The 18869-nt window shown below is 36.8% G+C and overlaps 1 protein-coding gene across 1 annotated transcript in view; it reads left to right on the top strand.

The window, feature by feature from the left end:
* Positions 1-18869, top strand: part of IL1RAPL1 (interleukin 1 receptor accessory protein like 1) — a 729930-nt gene that overhangs the window by 436703 nt on the left and 274358 nt on the right. The window contains exons 4-5 of the mRNA XM_030476890.1: positions 15633-15819; positions 17827-17980. Coding sequence (XP_030332750.1) covers positions 15633-15819; positions 17827-17980 — 341 coding nt within the window. The remainder of the gene's footprint in view (positions 1-15632; positions 15820-17826; positions 17981-18869) is intronic.

Genomic DNA, 18869 nt, shown 5'->3' with positions numbered 1-18869 from the left:
CTCCCTCCCCCCTTCCCCTGTAAGGGGGAAAATGTCACTCCTTCACCTGTAAATTTGATGGGTTTGTTACTGTCCTGGGAAAGACAAGACCCTTCAGCCCAATCAGCTTATCAGAGCCTTCTGCAGGCATTATATCGGGCGGCATGCTATTGGAAGGCAGTTTGACCATCCTATTCAGGGCCTACAGTAACAGATTCACTCACCAAGTTAAAAAAAAATTAAAGAAAGTTTTTAAGCTGATTGTAAGTCAATTTAAGTCTCCGGTAACTCACACAAAATAGATCTTCACTCTGAGTTTCTGTTATATTATTTTGTGACAGTTTTAAGGTTCGAAGATTGCCAGTGACAATATAATATACTAGCTGCGAGAACAAGGTTGAAAATAATGTGTAAAGCCAGCTAATATTAAATGAAATGTGAATAGAGTTTAGCTCTTACCCAATAGGCATCACTGTGGGGGGGAGAAGACAGGTTCAGCCTGTCGACCAATCCCAACAGTTACATTGGAGTCTTCCTTCTCATTTTTACCCCCTTAATTTCTGATATTTATAGGATTTATTTCAAATTAGTAACTCACCATAACCCTTCCACCTTTTACCGGTTGTTCAACTTATTTGCATAAGGATTACATAACTGATTGCCTAACTACTCATGCTTAGGGGAGGGTCTCCCAACCTGGGCAGGGGTCTTTTGACCTGTGGGTGTGATTTTTAGTATTAAAATGAGATTATAATCGGAGAAGTTCAACAAAGGGACACCTAATCATATTTTTCTCGCTTGTGAGAAGCATATTTTGATGATTTTGCAGGAGTTGTCAGGATGTAACAGACTTCAAGTCTTTCTTGATTAGAGGTTTGTTAATCTTATTTTTCTCAGTCCTATTTTCCTTCAGTTCTGTTTTTCTCAGTCTGCCTACAAGGCTAAAGCCTCTCAGGCTATCAGTTCTCATCATAAATCACTGTTGTTTCTCAGGTCTCTTGACCATTTAAGAGGCCTTTTTATCTGTTCAGGCTCCTTCACAGTAATACAAGTCTAAATTTCTTAGCTAAATACCTATGGAATTTTAACTGTGTCGTGGTTTAAGCCCAGCCGGTAACTCAGAACCATGCAGCCGCTCGCTCACTCCCTGCCTTCTTGCTCCCCCTGCTCCTGGAAGGATGGGGAGGAGAATCAAAAGAATGTAACTCCCACGGGTTAAGATAAGAACTAAGGTATAATACAAAACCACTACTGCTACCACCAATAATAATAATGATAAGGGAAACAACCAGGGGAGAGAACACAATTGCTCACCACCTGCCGACCAATACCCAGCCCAACCCGAGCAGCGATCTGGGCCTTTTGGGTAACTCCCCCCAGTTTATATACTGGGCATGGCATGCTGTGGTATGGAATACCCCTTTGCCTAGTTTGGGTCAGGTGTCCTGTCTGCTTCCTCCCAGCTTCTTGTGCCCCTCCTCCCTGGCAGAGCATGAGACTGAGAAAGTCCTTGGTCAGAGTAAACATTACTTAGCAACAACTAAAAACATCAGTATGTTATCAGCGTTGTTGTCCTGGGTTCAGCTATAGCAGTCATTTTTCTCCTGCTTAGTAGCTGGTGCAGTGCTGTGTTTTTTAACTTTCAGCCTGGGAACAATGCGGATAACACTGATGTTTTTAGTTGTTACTAAGTAATGCTTATTCCAACCAAGGACTTTCTCAGTCTCATGCTTTGCCAGGGAGGAGGGGAAGCCAAGAGGAAACAGAGACAGGACACCTGACCCAAACTAGCCAAAGGGGTATTCCATACCACAGCACGTCATGCCCAGTATATAAACCGGGGGGAGTTACCCGGAAGGCCCAGATCACTGCTCGGGTCGGGCTGGGTATTGGTCAGCGGGTGGTGAGCAATTGTATCCTCTCTCCTTATTATTTCACTAATCATTATTATCATTGGTGGTAGCAGTAGTGGTTTGTATTATACCTTAGTTGCGGGACTGCTCTTACCTCAACCTGTGGGAGTTACATTCTTCCGATTCTCCTCCCCATCCCTCCGGGAGCAGGGGAAGGAAGAAGGGGGTGAGTGAGCGAGCGGCTGTGTGGTTCTGAGTTACCGGCTGGGCTCAAACCACGACAGTTGTTCTCAGGCTAAAGTTGAAAACACCACACTGCACCAGCTATTAAGGAGAAAAATGACTGCTACAGCTGAACCCAGAACAACTATATATGATTATAAGGTTAAATATATTATTATGGAGCTTAAACTAAACATGAAGCTTGAGCGTGTGTCTGTGGCATTTAAGTGGCTCTAGTAGTGATATGTACTTTTGGTGTGAAATTCTTTCACTTTACAATCTTTGTTTGTCATCTGCTACTGATGTTTATCAGTACATGGCATCCTCATGTTCCTGCACCTGCAGGGAGTATAACAGGCTCTCTGTTCAGTTTATCTCAGCATATGCCAAGGTCACAGGGTTGCTGAGGAGCTATCATAGGGTAGATTCTGTGCATGTTAACCTCATTCCATCCCAGAAGTAGCAGTTACAATTTACCCTAAAATTTCTTTAATATTATAACATAACTTTGAGGAATTGGAAGGGGGGGGAGTGTCTCTAATTTTCCCCATTATTCCACACAGGAACAAAAATATAGAACAGAAAATGTGGTACATAAATGACAGCATAGGTTAAATTTTCTATTCAGAAGGCGTTTATGTATTCATTTAATTCTGCACCGATTATACAAACTGGTGGCAATGTATTTATAAACTGAACTAAAACTGTGTTATACAGCTATTCCTGTATTCAGATAGTGAGGAATTTGGAGGTGAAGCTAGGACACAAAAAGCAACAGATGATTAAGGTGGCAGCACCAGCCCATCTGAAAGCTGTCCTGCTACAGGAGGAAGCAGCCAGGCAAGCCAAAGTAGAGATTTTGCATTTCTGACAAATAAAGTTGACTTTTCTGTGAGATCACCACCAAGAAACAGTATTTGAGAGGTCTCTTCTACCATCCCTCACATATCTGTGCTGAAAGGCGCTGTACAAAGACACTGACACATAGGAGTTGGGCCAGTGAAAAAGAAGAGGCAGTGACTTTCAATTATCTGAAATGTATTTAGACTTGTTCAGTTTACCTTTTAGGTTTGAGATGTGAATAAAAATGTGTAAAGCAAAACTCATTTCTGTCAAATTAAAATAGCTTACACGGGCATGCTTGAATTAGGTAAAATTATTCAAAGCTTTCCATGCATAAATGCTTTCATACATTCACATTGCCACTGTTCACATGAATTTGGATTTTCATGTCTGGATATTCTGGATGATTCATGCTTCTGAGGATGAGAGATAGTGACAAGCTTGAAAACTATATCAATAAATGAAAATATATAGTTATGGTGTCTGGCACCTGTCTCTGCCTTATTCTCTTTGTTGGGGCAGCTGAAGCCTCTCTAACCTTTTCATTTTTCACCTCAAAGTTATTTACCTTGGTGGTTGATAATAATATGAGACTAAGAATAGTACGGTTTCATATATTTGAAACTTGAGGCTCTGCTGAATTCTCAAATGCATCACATTCTGCTTGGGTCTGGCCACTGAGATGGAAACCTGGCATTGAGAGGAGTGAAAGTGCACAGCTGTTGTTTTTTTACATTATGTCAAGAAGATCAGGAAAACAAGAATGAATTTATTTAGGGTTGCTGCAGAAGAAGGGAATTACTCACTCTTTAACATGGAATCTCAACTCGCTTGTGTTTTGAGAGCCTTGCAACAAAAAAATGTGCCCCTCCGGTTGTCCTGGCCATTTCAAGAAATTAGTTCCAAAGAATTCTTCAATTACATTTAACTAAAATGGCTCACTGAGCTGTTTTCTTCTGTGAAGCTGACTACGCTTTTGAACTTGTGGACATAAAGATGGCTTTTACTACATTTAAGGGCAAACAGGCAGACTGGAAAGAAGCTCTGGAGGCTGGACTGAGAAATAACACTTCCAGTACTGGGTAGAGTAGGTAGCTAGGGTGGGTGGAAGTGCTTGCTTGCCTATATTTGGCTTCAGGGATGCTGTTGATGTGAACATAATATGAATACAATTTGAGTTTGGGTTTCTGTTGCCTGAGCTTCCATGCCTCTGATTTTCAGCAACAGGCTGAAGCGGATCAGGATCAAATTTTAGACCTCAAAATTAGAGCAAACTAAGCGTATTTATTGTGTTGATACAGACCATACTGGGGAAGTTTTGGAAACTATTTTGGAAACAGCTAATAGGTAAATTTTCCATGTACTGTATGGTCCTTGGATGAAAGACACATGTAAATTGAATTATATTAATTTGTTTATTGATCTGTTTCTTCAAATCCTGCTTTCTTTTCAGCATGTAAGTTTCTTATTTGGGAATTCAGGACTTGCTGTGTGGTATTCAGTTATATAAATTTCATAAAGTTCTTGCACTTTTCTAAAGTTCTGCTTTGGTAGCAGGTTAAGCATTGCCAAAGACTGACTCTTCTGCAGAAACTACTTGCTTTTGTGCTCCAGTTCAGTCTGCACACAGCAACGCATTAATCTGTGGGGTGGCATACTACTTGAGAGACCTTCTCTCTAATTCTGCTTCTGGTAGAGAATTGTTGTTTCTTCGTTGGGAAGTAAATGTAAAACAAGAATAACTAAAACTGTTTCTTAACAACTTTAGCAGTCATAAGTATTGGAATTATTTACTTTTTAAATTGAGAGTTGTAATGCAATGTCATTTGAGAATTTCAAGGAGTCTAGAGAAATGGCATCAGTTTGCTGGTAAATAGCCTTGAAGCAATAACCTAGTGATGATTTTTCTCTTTTTAGTGTCTGCTTTCAAAGCGTGTCATACTTATTCCAGTTTTTGCTAGGTAGATAGGGAAAAGACTTATGGAGAGTATTGCAAAGGGATCTTATTCATGCGCAAATGTTATTCTTCGAATATCTATAGTAAATATTATAATTGCTGGATATCTCTGTCCATATCTACCTTTAATGAGTAACTCTGATAATGGAAAATGAGAAGTTTCTATTCAGAAAAGAACATACTCGTGTAGAGTTAGTAGGAGATAAATATCTAATCATTCAGAAACAAGACAGAAACCTTCAAGGGATAATCTTTATGCAGCTGCTTAACAGCTAAACAGAAGAATCCAGTGTAACATTTGAGAGTGAATGATAGGATCTGTCCTCCTCTAGCTCTAGTTGAGCTGTAGGTTGCAGTTGTGCTAATTCATCAGAGAGGAAAAAAGGGAGAAGCCATTCAGCATCTTCTTTGTTTCCAATAATGCTCTCAGTTTTACTTTTATAAAGAAGGTGGATTGCGTTTGCGAAAGGGATGATTTGGTGGGAAAGATGTTCCAATATTTGATGACCTTCTGAGTCATCAGGATGTATTAACACTCAGTTGTTCCTGAACTCAGAACCCCATGTAGGCACAGCTGCTTGGGCACGCTCTGCTGGTAGACATCATTTTAAGGGCATTTTTCTCTCATTCATTCTGATACCAACTATTATTTTTTTTCTGTCCATTTTCTATAAATCCTTGGAAAAAGTGTTTTCCTTTAACAGTTCCCCTCCACTCCCTGCCAGTAAAAAAACCCCTAGAAAACAGATGTTCTATGAATAACAATATATGTAGCTTTGCAGAAGAGGATCTGAGGGTCCTGGTGGAAACAGAGTTAAACATGAGACAGTACTGTGCCCTTGCAGCAAGGAAGGCTAATGATAACCTGGGCTGTATTAGAAAAGCTATTGGCAGCAGGCTGAGGGAGGCAAGTCTTCTGCCCTACTCAGCACTCATGAGGCCACACCTGGAATAAGTGTCCAGTTCTGGGCTCCCCAGTACAAGAGAGACATGGACACCCTGGAAGGAGTCCAATGAAGACACACAAAGCTGATTAAGGATCTGGACCATCTTGCCTATGAACTTACTAATACATATAAATACATGGAGGGAGTGTGCAAACTGGATGAAGCCAGGCTCTTTTCAGTGTTGCCTGGTGAAAGGACCACAGGCAATGGCCACAAACTGAAACACAGTTGGTTCTGTCTGAACATCAGGAAACACTTTTCGCTGTGAGGGTGACTTAGCCCTGGTGCAGGATTCATAGGGAGGTTGAGAAGTCTCCATCCTTGGCAATATTCAAAAGCTATCGGGACATGTTCCTGAACAAGCAGCTCTAGGTGGCCCTGCTTGAGCAGGGCGATCAGTCCAGATGACCTTCCAACCTTAGTCATTTTGTGATTCTGTGATTATATAAAAGAAAGAAATAGGAGTAATAATAAAACTCTATTAACTTGTCATTTTCCAAATAAGCCATTGTACTGCATTTCTGCTATTCTGGCATATGGTGCTAAGTAAGGTATAAAATTTATCCTTCTTCATGATCATTGGTTCCCAAGAAAAAGCAAGTGCCATCATCTTCTGAACTATGAAGCAACAGTCTACCTAGAGGCATTTCATGCAAAGGTATTATCTCCCTGCTGCAGTTTGTAGAAAGCTAAAGGGATTTTCAGCTATAAGGGTATATTCACAAGCTCTTCATACTTTCATCTCCTTTGGCAATATACATAGATCTGCTGCAGAGAAAACATTTAGTATCATTCTGACATGTCTCCATTTTAGTGCTTTATGACTCACTGACCCAAAATTTCTTTGCTAACAATCCTGGACAGCCGCACAGAAATGAGTACTTAATTTAGCACTAAATTTGTAAGTAGCACTAAAATATTAATGTACTATTAAATTCAGACTAGCGATAATCCATATTGTACTTACCTTATATACTTTGTGCAGTACAGTGATTTTTTGATTGATTCCCATCCTTTTTAGCCACCTGTAACATTTTTACCTGCAATCATATTTAAGTGCTATACCCTGAAATAGTTCACATACTAAATATTTTAATATAAAGTAGTTTTAAAAATTGGGCTTTATTTGCAGTGAGTATAATAGGTATAGTATTAATATGCTTTAAAAAATTTTTAAATTACCATTTTCTTTAATCACATACTCTCTCTGATTAGTTTTACAATTAATGGAATCCCTAAGATACCCATATAATTGATTTATACGTATTTATGTATAGACACATAGAATATAAGAATATATGTTGTAAGAATATGGGAGTTTTCTTTTAAACTTATCTGAAAGAAAGTTTTAACTTCAAATAAAGTGTATTTAGATACATATTCCTATACTGTAGGCTATAGGAGTATTTAGACATTCCAGTGAGGTAAAAGTATGATTTTTTTTTTTTTTCCTCCTTTTAATTTATCTGAAAGGAATCTTTAATTTTAAAGAAAATATTTTATGGGGAAATCAGTAAACATCATGCAATTTTGCCTTTCATGTAATTGCCCATACAAGTTTTTAATTAAGATTGTCATAATTTTGTCTGAGTATTTTGTACTAAGAAAGTAAGGTTTTATTAAAATGTGGAAATCAATGTCAGATTGATTACAGCTCTCACAGGGGGATAAGTTTCACTTAGACATTAAAAAAGACAGAGATCATACAGAAAAGTCGATAACAAAATTTTACACATATCTTTTTTTTCTAGCTTACTCACAAAAGAAGCTTTAAGGTATAAGGATGAGAAAATTGAATTCCCTTTCTAAAGGTTAATTTGTATTTCATTTTTATTGTCCAAAGCATCAATAAAAGGCCTTTCACATCAATCAGTAGCTCTCTCTGACACAAGGAAAGTGTTATTCTAGCGCAGTTAGACTGTACATTATCTTTTGACAGGGTGGGAGAAGAGAAGGGGAAACTTTGGATGGCAGCATATACCACTTGTGGCAGAAGAAGATAAAATGTGAAAGGTTTGGCTTCCAAGGATGGAAGTAGGCACTAAATCCAAACAATATTTTCTGGTGTGACTAATTCAAACATATTAAAACAAGTATCTTGCAAAGCACTGATATTCAAATAGTCCTGGGGGCTCATGTGCAGTGGGTTATTTCGTAGTGTCATGCACATAATTAGGTGACCCTTGAGGGAAGAAATCAGTGCTTATGTAATTTAGTTGAGGTCAAATGCAGTTTTCAAACTGGGTTGGCCCCTGGGGGTGTGGAAGCAGGAGATAATTTCTGAGACAGAGAGAAAGATTCCAGCCAACTTCTGTCCTTCTCCCTCCACTTTTCTTCTCTCCTCCCCCTCTCCTGCAGCACTGCCCTAGCACTTGCAGCTCTGTTGGCTCTGGAAGCTCTGTGGAAAAGACAATCTGTGATTTCAGCTACCAGGGTCAGGGAGCGTGGGAGCCAGCCATCCCACACTTGGGGTTAAAAAACCCTAAACCAACAAACAGGAACTTTTCATAAAAAAATTGAAAACTGCTAACTTGAATAAATGGTCCAGAAGCCACAGGCTGCTGAGGGCATCAGACCCTGCCACTAAGGGGACCTCACTGCGAGGCAGCAGTTCTGGCTGCAGTACCTGCTGGCCTTCCTCCCTCACCACGTGGCCCAAGGCCTCAGCCATGTCCTTAAGCAACCCCACTGCTGTCTAAAGGCTTTATAATTTTTTGTGCAAAAGTTTTAAAGCTCACAAAGAGCCATTGGAGCCACTGGCCAAGAGTGCAAGTAGCTTCTCAATAACATGTTTTTGTTTTTCCCTTGAATGAATGCTTTTCTCTCCAGCTTTCAGGCATCCGAATAACAGAAGTTACTTGGACTGAAAAAGGACTGAATTGTGTCTATAAAACCATGAAAATACTTATTAATGAAGTCAACAAAAGTTTTCCCCTGAAATGGGATGGACCATTTATAGAAAGTGGATATTGACATCACTGGACAAGTTTTTATTTATTAAAATTTGAAATACTGTGAAGAAAAGACTTTTCTCAGACTTTCTTTTTAATGTCCAGTTTAAGAGTAGTTGGAAATAAAGTTGCTTTCCCAACTCAGCTTGTATGGTGAGGGGAAACATAAAAGATATTTTTTTGCTTCCTGTTTGTTCTCCAGTTTGTTTACCATGGTAAATAACATTATTATTATATATAACATAACTCAGTACAAACAACTGATCTCTATTAATGCTAACCTTGCAATTTTTCTAGCAATTCTACTGAAAGGTTAAAAAGTTAATTTGCTGTCATGATGTACACTGAAAGAACATGTCTGCTCTGCTCCCAGTTATCTTCCTGATTTGTCATTGTGTTTAATATACCCTGCAAAAATACAGTGTCATGACAGGCTATGTACTACAAGTATTACATCCTTTGAAAATGGAGGAGAAGTAAAGGGTATGCAGAAGAATGCAAAGACTCAAGATTGCTGTCTTAAATGAAAAACACTGTTAAATGGGTCTGGCTGCATTTGCAGTTAATATTGTATTGTGGTTCCATCACACCTTATTTAGAACTGCAGAAAAGTGTTGTGCCTAATGATAAAAGCAAGGATCAGCAAAGATCTGTTTGCCCTGTTCATCCCTCCTTTGAATGCTGCATTTGTTTACTAGATGAAGGTAATCTTATCCTTAACACTGTTGATGAGAGGAACTGCTTCTTCACACAGAAAGCAATTTGGCTGCACTTTACAATGAAATAAAACAGGGGTAGTGGTGAGGACTTTCCAAAGAGCACTTCTTTCTGGACAGTGTGTCTTCCATATATGCTGAGACAAATATACATGCTATGTTCGTCTGAATTATCCCACTGGTTAAGGATAGGCATGGCAAAGCACCAGAGTGGACAGGTAACAGACAGAGTCCCAGTTTCCTTCCTTCTGTCAAGAATAGGGATGATGAGGGATGCTGCCTGGGAAGTACTGAATTCTATAAATCCACTGCCATATTCTCTCTGGTGAGGCTGACAATTACCAGGTTTTACTCAGTGCAGGAAAAAAGCAGAGTTCCATGAGAGTAGCCCATCTGGCCCATTTTAGAGATCTATAGTATGAAGAAATTATCCTTTAAGTGCCTAGTTCTCTAAGCAAGTCCGTTAAATGTAGATGTCAATATTGCAAGTGCTAAAGTTTAGAGAAACTACTCTTGCTCTGCATATGTTCTCTTCTCTGTTTCCCCCTTATGTCTCCTTTTCCTCCTCCTCCTGTTCTGATAAGTTACTTGCTAATTTAATTAAAGTTATATTTGATTTAAATGGATTTGTTGTCTTAAACAAAAATCCCCAAATAGCTTCTTGCTTCCTGTTTTTGTATGATTTAGATCTCTTTTTTTCTTTTTTTTTTTTTTTTCAGTGCTTGAAAATCTATTTTCTAAAATAAGTAAATGAAAAACTTCACTTATATGTAGGAAACAGTTTTAGCTTATTTTTTACTTATGAACATTTGTGGCTGGATAGATTAGGGAACAATTAACTGACTAGCTTGTCAACTCTTATTACCCTATGCAGGGAAAAAAAAAAAATAAAAGGAAACAATCAAGCAACCTTCCCAGAAGTATCATGTGATAAGTGTGTTAAAGCACAGTTTAGCCAATACGGGCTACTCAGTGCCACTTTTCCAAAGCAACCGCATCACAGCAAATAGACTGACTAAGAATAGACAAAATCTGATGTTAGACATCATGGGGGGAAGAAAATAAATACAATTTAATGTTAAGATCCTTAGTTTCTGACTCTGCCTGTCCTACAGGCTCTTGACTGCTACAACACAAATCTGTAAATCAGTAGATGGCCAGTATTGATGCTTTAGGCTCTTAAATTTTATAGTCCTACACAAATCTACCAAGTAAGACAGAATTAGAGTTAGGAAGAAATTGTATATGAATGGAAAAGGTATTAATAATATGTAATGAATGTAACTGAATTCAGCTGAAATGGATCTGTTATTTAAGTATAACTACGTTTGGAAACGTGGAAGAGGTATCACTAGTCAGTGGTACTGAATGGGAAAAAAACCTATTAGTAATATGTTATTAGCAATTACTAGTATTCTGTGATGATTGTCTTCATTATCTATCTGCATCAAAAATGAAATAGATTTCGTTCAGATTGACTGGTCTTTCTTCCATTCCTAGACACAAAAGTTAGCAACTTGGTTGCATCTCTAATGTATTAACAGATATTAAACATTGAATATTATGCTGACTATGAAATTTCTAGTAATTTTGTCACCTCCATCTTTCCTTTAGCTTGTTTTTATATAGAATTTGAATTGTTATGGTCTTTTTTTATGTGCTATACAATATAACACTATTATGCACAAAACTGAATGTAACAGTAGGAATTAAAATACATGTGTCTTTTTTTTCTTCCCTAATGTAATAATTTGTTGTATTTTCATGTTGTGCGGCTGTATTGGCACTTTTGCATTGAATTAACTGATACCACATTGGACTACGTACAGTAGTATTAGAAAAAAAGCCTGGAGTAATATATTACATAAAAAACACCAAGCTTTTTGATGTTACTGCCTATGAATTTCTCATCTATGCCCATGTGTATTTTTTGTTTGCTTTTGGTAGTTTGCTTACTATCATGAAAATAGAAACAGTTTTTTGCATGGTGGCAGGCCTATGAAGGTATTAGTTTTAAAATGGTGTTCACACTACTGCAGACATCAATGCTGACCAGTTTTTATTTTCAAGAGTCATTTTAAAGCTTGCTTAAGCATATGTAAGTGTATAAAAATGTGTTTGCAACATCTTATATTAAGAAGGGTTAATATCTTGGAGATACTTGACATGGTAGAATTCAGAAATACTGGAATAATTTCCTTCTTTGTGATGATGCATCCAGTATTGTGGGATTCTGTATTTTCCAGTGGCATGAAAAACTCAGCAGCCTGGCAAAAAGTGAAGTATGAATGTTCCTGATTATATATGCTCAGTGGGCTCACATGCAACACAAAAATTCAAGGCAAAGCCAAATGAAAAAAACATACATATATTTCATATATCACGCATTTCTCTGAATGAGACATACCGATGAACTGGTGAGGTGGATGTCATTCCAAGCAGAGAAAAGTGTAAGAAGCAGAAGTCTTCTATCCTTACTTAAGCAGACTCTTGTAGGTCAGTATTCTATGTGGTTTCATATGGCTGCTGTACAATCAAGATGTTAAATAGTATCAGATAAGAAAAGGTGAACCATTGATCCAAGGGAACTGTGGGAAGCTGGGCATTAGACCAAGTACTCCTGGGATATAGAAGTCATGGAGAATTTAAGTAATTTATACACTTTCCTGGGCCCTAAATTTTAAGGACAATAAATGGGTACAAAAGTAAAAAAGACCTATAATGGAATCAATATATTTAGTTGTTATGATTGCTATATTATTTTTACTTAGGGTGAAGATGACTTCATGAGTCCCTGTCAAACACTGGGACAGTCTCTGTCATACCATACAAAATCATTTTTGTTTTCCAGTTGTAGCAGCTGGGTAAATATTTTCCTAGTCCTAATAAGCAAGTTAGTCTTGTAGACAAGAAAGAGGAAATACATAGAGTTCTAGTAAGCACTCTACGATGTATTTGTAACCTGTGTGATTCTCATTGCCTGAATTTTACGTACGTAGCTACTGCAGATTTGAATTTTTAGGCTGGTACTTCTTTGAAGTGTAGCTGTTTGGTAATAAAGGTCCACAGTTTGGACAATGCTGAAAAAAAAAAAACCAAACCAGAGAAAACCTGTAGCATTAATAATGAATGTAACATTGGGTTTCCGTTGGGTTGTAAAATTTCCTTAAACTCACTAAATAAGGTTGAGGGTTTTTTTGTTTGTTTGCTTGATTCAGTGCCTCCAGTAAGAGACATACGGAAAATTTTCTTAGTTCTAACACATGAACGTTTTTTACCCTCCCTAGTATATGCATGCTTGCCAGAAAGCTCTGCTTTATGCTACTTTTTCTGCTAGCTATGGGGCTCCACATCTACTGTATCCATCATGCTCCAGCTGTTATCAGCACACTTACCTCCTCTTTCTTCTTCTTCATTCCCGCCCTGGGAACTGTTTAATTTTCTTTCTCTTTTTTTGTTCTGTGAGCCCATTATCTTGGTTTTCTTTGCTCATACTGTTTGTGTTGCTCTGTCTTTTATATCATTCTTTTTAGTTTTGTATCATCACCCCTACAGCCTTGGTTTCTGACACAGAGTACAAAATAGGTCAGATAGATTGACAGTGCAGTTAGTATTTGGCATTGCAATAAAAAAATCTGTGTCACCAGGGGGCATCCTGTGCTTTAGGTTCTTTGATGATACTTCGGGATTTTGAGAGAATATTCTGTTAGGGAACTTGGCTGACAAAGTATCCATCCACACTGTTTCAGTACCTTATATCTGAAATTTTAGAACATAATTACCTTACAGTCCAGTCAGTTTGTGCTTCTGTCTGCAGGAGGCTTATATCTGTATGACTCAAATCACAGACACACAACTTAGAGTCATTAAATACAAACATCCTCTTCAAACAATGGGTTTAAACATTGTGAGATATTTCTTCTTACAGAACAGGAAGCCTAAGCTGCATCTGGTAAAGAATCTGGTGTTGCGATGTAAACTTGGATGTGTCTGAGAAGGAATTCTAGCTCTGGCAATTGATATTGCCACTGTTGCAGAACAGAGCTCTTAGCAGACCCAACCATAAATCAGAATTTTTGGCTATTTCACTGAATACTGAAGAATGTGGGGGGAAAAAAAAAACCAACAAAACCCAAAACGTATATGACAATTTTGCTTAACTTGCTTCTTCAGAGAATGGGATTATAGTTAAGTGGTTTTTGTGTTTGGCTTTTTTTTCCCCCCTCCCAGCTCCTTCTAGAAATTTTTAAATTGTAAGATTCAGTAACATGAACAAAACATAATGCTCAAACACATGGAAAGAAATAAAAGAGAATATTTAAAAGTGCCAATTGAATAGCCAGTACTTCTCTGTCTTGGCTTTCTATGTATTGCTCCCTGTCATCCAATAATGGAATCTTCTTACCTAGTTAGTGCACTCTTGACCTTCAGAGCTTGATGGTTTCTTTAGACCTTCTTCCTATTTCCAAGGGATAGATCTTCCAAGAACAGAAAAACTATTTTACCAATTCGAAAAAACTGATTTAGGTGACTTTTTATGATGTTTTCAAGCCACATAATAAATAAATATTCCAAATAGAGTCTTAATGGGGGAAGAATGTAATGTAAAGAAATGACAATGTGGTGTTTAAAATACCTCATGATTTTAAATTGCATGCACAGGTAAGAATGGTGATAGGCTCTTAAAGAGCTTAAAAGCAGCAAGAGTCATTCACATTCAGTGAATGTAAATCCATAATTTGTTTTGCATAAACCTTAAACAATTTTATTTGCTTTATACAGTCAGATTCTTGAATGGACTAATAAATTATACTTACAGGTTCATTATAAGGGCTTAATTTTGTGTTTGTTTTCCTTACAAGTCCACAAATTAGCTGGATAGCTAAGGGTGATTCTGTTCCAGAATTTATAACTTTAAGAATATTCTCTAATTTGACACTTACTTATATATCTTTCTTTTCAGGTTTACATTTTCTGTAGAAAATTGGACTTTAGAGTTCTTCGAACGATGTTCCTCTTATTCTTTGTCCTTAAGCATTTCTGTCCCCTCTCTTGAAAAGAAAAAGGAAACAGATTTTACAAAATTTAAAGAGAGTGAGAAAATGTAGCCATCTTTGAGATTCTGCCATGTCCGAGAAACATGAGACTGTTGTAAATCAGCAATCTGCTCACAGTGTGAGAATGGAAATAAGAAAATTAATGTTCCCTCAGTGCTTTCTGCAGGATCCTCTTTCAGCAGATCAGGGGTCAAATGCATTTACAAAACAGTGGGAGAGAAATCTTACATTGTCACAGTGTGTTCCTGGGGAGTACTCAACTTTACACACTCGTTTGCTGCCCACCTGGAAACTAAAATAAATCAAAAAAAAAAAAAAAACCCAAAAAACCACCCAAGTAATTTTGTCTTTAGCCCAGTTAAAGATGTGGGAAGACATGTTCCCCAGTCTCTGGCTGCCTGGCATATCAACATCAGCAGCAGCAGAAGTAACAAGTTGCAGAAGAGAGTCCAAACTAATGAAGGCTGTAGGTAATGAGGAAACATTTTGGCATAGGAGTATGGCGATTGAAGGCTAATGTAAATAAGTTAGCAGTCCATTAGGTTAAAACATCCTTTATTCTATAATGGGAAGGATCGCAAGACTCATTTTAATTAAAGACTTCAAAAAGATTACCACTTCCACTTTAAACCATACTCAGATGTGTTGAATAGGTGGCTCTTGATGTGGTACTTGAACTCCAATTTGGCATTTGCCTCTGGTACTACAACATGATCTGTTCACCCTGAGATTTGTAATGTTGTCTGTCAGTGAGTTGGTTGTCTAGTTTCATTGGCAAATACATGGAGCTTTTGCTGCTTATTTACTTTGGGGGAAATTGTTCTCAAACACACAGTAGGGACAGTAATGTTAAAAGCAGGTTGACAAAAGGGAGAAGTAAATCTCTAGTCATAAAGTAAGGCTAACCAATGCCTTCTAAATATTGTAGCTAGTGGCTGAGAAAGAAGTAAAATTATTATGAACAGCTATAAAATAAACACAAAATGCAGTGTCTGGTTTTCTATGTTTTGCTTGGGATGAAAATCATGACTTGAACCCAATGTCATGTACATTGGATTTTTTTTTTTTTAACGTTATACTATTATTTCTATTTTTATTGCATTACAGAAACTCAACTTACTGTATGAAGGTGTCCATTTCGCTGACAGTGGGTGAAAATGACACTGGACTCTGCTACAATTCAAAGATGAAATATTCTGAAAAAGCTGAACTTAGCAAAAGCAAGGAAATCTCATGCCCTGAAATTGAGGATTTTTTATTTCCATTTAGAGAGCCTGAAATTCTGTGGTATAAGGTAAGGAATGCAAAAGATTTTAATATTCAACAAGATATTATGCAATGTTGTTCTGATTTTCATGATCTAAATATGATATGAAGCCTGGATTGTTTTAAAATTTGTTAAGAACAGACGACAGAATCATAGAAAAGAAGAAATTAAGTGGAGAAAATTAAAATCCTTCCTTTGGTTAACTTTAGAGTTTATATTTTCTTAATATCTATTTATGACTGTCACAAAGAATTGGCATCTTTATGCGTAACTAGAGGGCTAAAACAGAAAAGTGTGACCAGCCTGGGCTGGGTTGGTATGCTAAGGTAAAGTCATGTGAGCTGCTTATACAGCATTTCCTTTTGCTATACAGGCTAAAGAGTATGCTTCTAAAAACTCAGACGTAAAATCTATTTGGAAAAATATGAATAGGGTAGCTATGCATGCTATTATCTGAATGGATGGCTTAATTTTGCAGCATAAAATTCAGCAAAGACTTCCAAAAATTTGGTCTTTGCATGTTGCCTTTTATTGCAAATATAATTTAATTGTTTTTATCAGTAACTTTATTTTAATATTGTGTACTGATTTCCTGATCATTACTTAAGGGACAAGTTCTTGCAAAGAGTGCTGCTTCTGGGCATCACAGTAGAACTTTTATGAACAGCACCTTGTGTTCTGGATTTCTTACCATTGCAGGAGATACTCAATACTTCAGTACTGTAATGCACGCAATTTAAAGTCCCCAAACAGTTCAGTAAATCTGAAATTTAGAGTCTGCGTACTTTGTCTGTGTATATAGGAAGTCAAAGTATGAGCTGATATGCATTCAGATTATTTTTTAAAGGCTGATAATTTATGTGATAGCATAATTGCTTATAAATGTGGTACACAAAACTGTGGTATCTAGCAAGCAAAAACTAGAAGGGTTTTGTCCGAGTTAACTGACTGCATGTCTAGGATAAGCAGTATGTAACCAGTTGTTTGGTTATACTCATCTTGGATTTTGCTTTTGTAATACAATATACGTACCTGAAGTTTTAACAAATTTAAAACTATGGCTGGCTTCTTAAATAAGAGCTCAGAAGTCTGGGGTTTTGAGAGTCGTTGACAGTATTTGTTTGAATGAACTCAAGCAACCTCTTGTATTTTAATATTTTTAAAAGCCCTTTCTGTATAAACAATGATTATGCTAAGATAATAAAATATTTTGTGATAGTCAATCAAAAGATAATTTTATTATGAAAAACACCAATCCATTTTTCTAATAGCTCATAAATATTTGTAATTTTTCTTTTTTCAATACAAAAAAATTAAAAAACCTAGAAACACTAAAAATATTCAAAGTTATTTTAAGTAGTTCCTAAGTTAATTAGGTGAAAATAAGTTAATCATTTTAGAGAACTAAGAAACATGCATGCAAAAATACATATAATCTACTATAGCATAAAAATAAATAAAATAATATTTTGGTAGTAATAATTGAAATGTTAAGAATTTTTTGTATAAGCAAAACTTACATTTTACTTAGAGTACAGAGGGATTTGATTTTAAGATTTTTTAGAAAGAGCTGTATAGCATCCTGATTTCTCCTCATTCTCATCTTCGTCTGTTTCTTTATATTTTTTTAATTAGAATTTTTTAAAGAACAGATTAGAAGAAGTCTCTCCTGTAACCTGTAGCTACTGCTAATATAATAGTCCTGGAACACAGACATAACTGTAATGGAAAATAAGTAAATCAAATAGGAGTCCCTCAGCAAAGTAATGTCTAACGAAAACCACCAAAGGAAGCAACTCCTCTTCTTTTTCTTGTCAGAGGGCATATATTAAGTCAGCTGATAAAATTCCATAGTCTTTTTTTTTCTTTTTAATCAACACTTGCCTGAACTGGCTTTTTAAGTATTTAGTGAATGCAAAGTTCATAACTAGCCCGGGCTCTTGCCTAGCTGCCTTACCTTTGGGAAGCATTGTCAGCAGTGGTCCAATTTTAGTGTAAAAACAGTCACTGAAGTGTTACATTATCTTTAAACAGGAATGCAAGTCAAAGACGTGGAGATCAAGTATTGTGTTTAAAAAGGATACTCTTGTCATTCGGGAAGTTAGAGAGGATGACATTGGAAATTACACTTGTGAGTTAAAATACGGATTCTTTGTTGTCAGAAGAACTACGGAATTAACAGTTACAGGTAATTACAGGCTCTTGCTATCTGTTATATTTAGAAAAATACATTGAATATTGTGATTCGAGTTGTGCGTATTTGAGTCATTATATTTACAGAAACCACTTCTGCACAAAACTTTGCTGTATGCCTAGATGTCATGGTTTAAACCAGGACACTAGACATGAATGGTTGATACATTAAGGCTGTCCTGAATACTTCACAGTTGTGTAACATTTTGCACAAGTCTGAGTTTTTGTCTATTCCAAAAGCTTGTGAGTAGATCTTTGTTTTGACTGGAAAATGTGGTCAAAGAACAGGTAACTTCAGCAAGTACTACCTCTAATGGAAATTAAAATCACTAAGTCTATCATACTTCTTCATGTGGTAAAGAATGATTGTAGTCGTAACTCGATAGCAGTAGCTCTAATTGTGTTTGGACATGAGAATAGCTGTAGCTCCAACCCAACAGCTGTAGCTCTAGCCCAGTGAGACCATTGCAACAGGGTGACAGATATGTAAGGGGTAGTGTTTGTGCAGTGCATGACTGAAGATGGTAACATTCTTCTTCCGGAATTCTCTCCTAGCATTCTGTAGTTCAGGAACTTTCTGATCTCAATCGTCATATGATGTGGCCACCAATTAACTTATTTTCCATTAGTCTGATTATTTTATTAATCCATTTATTCTTGGCTTCAAAAATGTTTTGAAGTATCAAGTTCCACAAAGTAATTATGTAACACAAATAAACTCTAAAATTTACCAAGCAGCAATTGAAGAAGGTGCATGTAATATAATCTGCATTTAAAATTACCATATCAATGTATAAAAATCCATCATAGATGAAAACAAAATTATACTGTAATAGTAATGTCCCCAGTGGCAGAACAGTATGAAGATTGGTCCGCCAAATTTT

The sequence above is a fragment of the Strigops habroptila genome, chromosome 2 (assembly GCF_004027225.2).
Source record: "Strigops habroptila isolate Jane chromosome 2, bStrHab1.2.pri, whole genome shotgun sequence".
Classification (NCBI taxonomy): domain Eukaryota; kingdom Metazoa; phylum Chordata; class Aves; order Psittaciformes; family Psittacidae; genus Strigops; species Strigops habroptila.
Note: the sequence above shows the minus strand (reverse complement) of the source record. Positions and strands in the feature narration are given on the sequence as shown.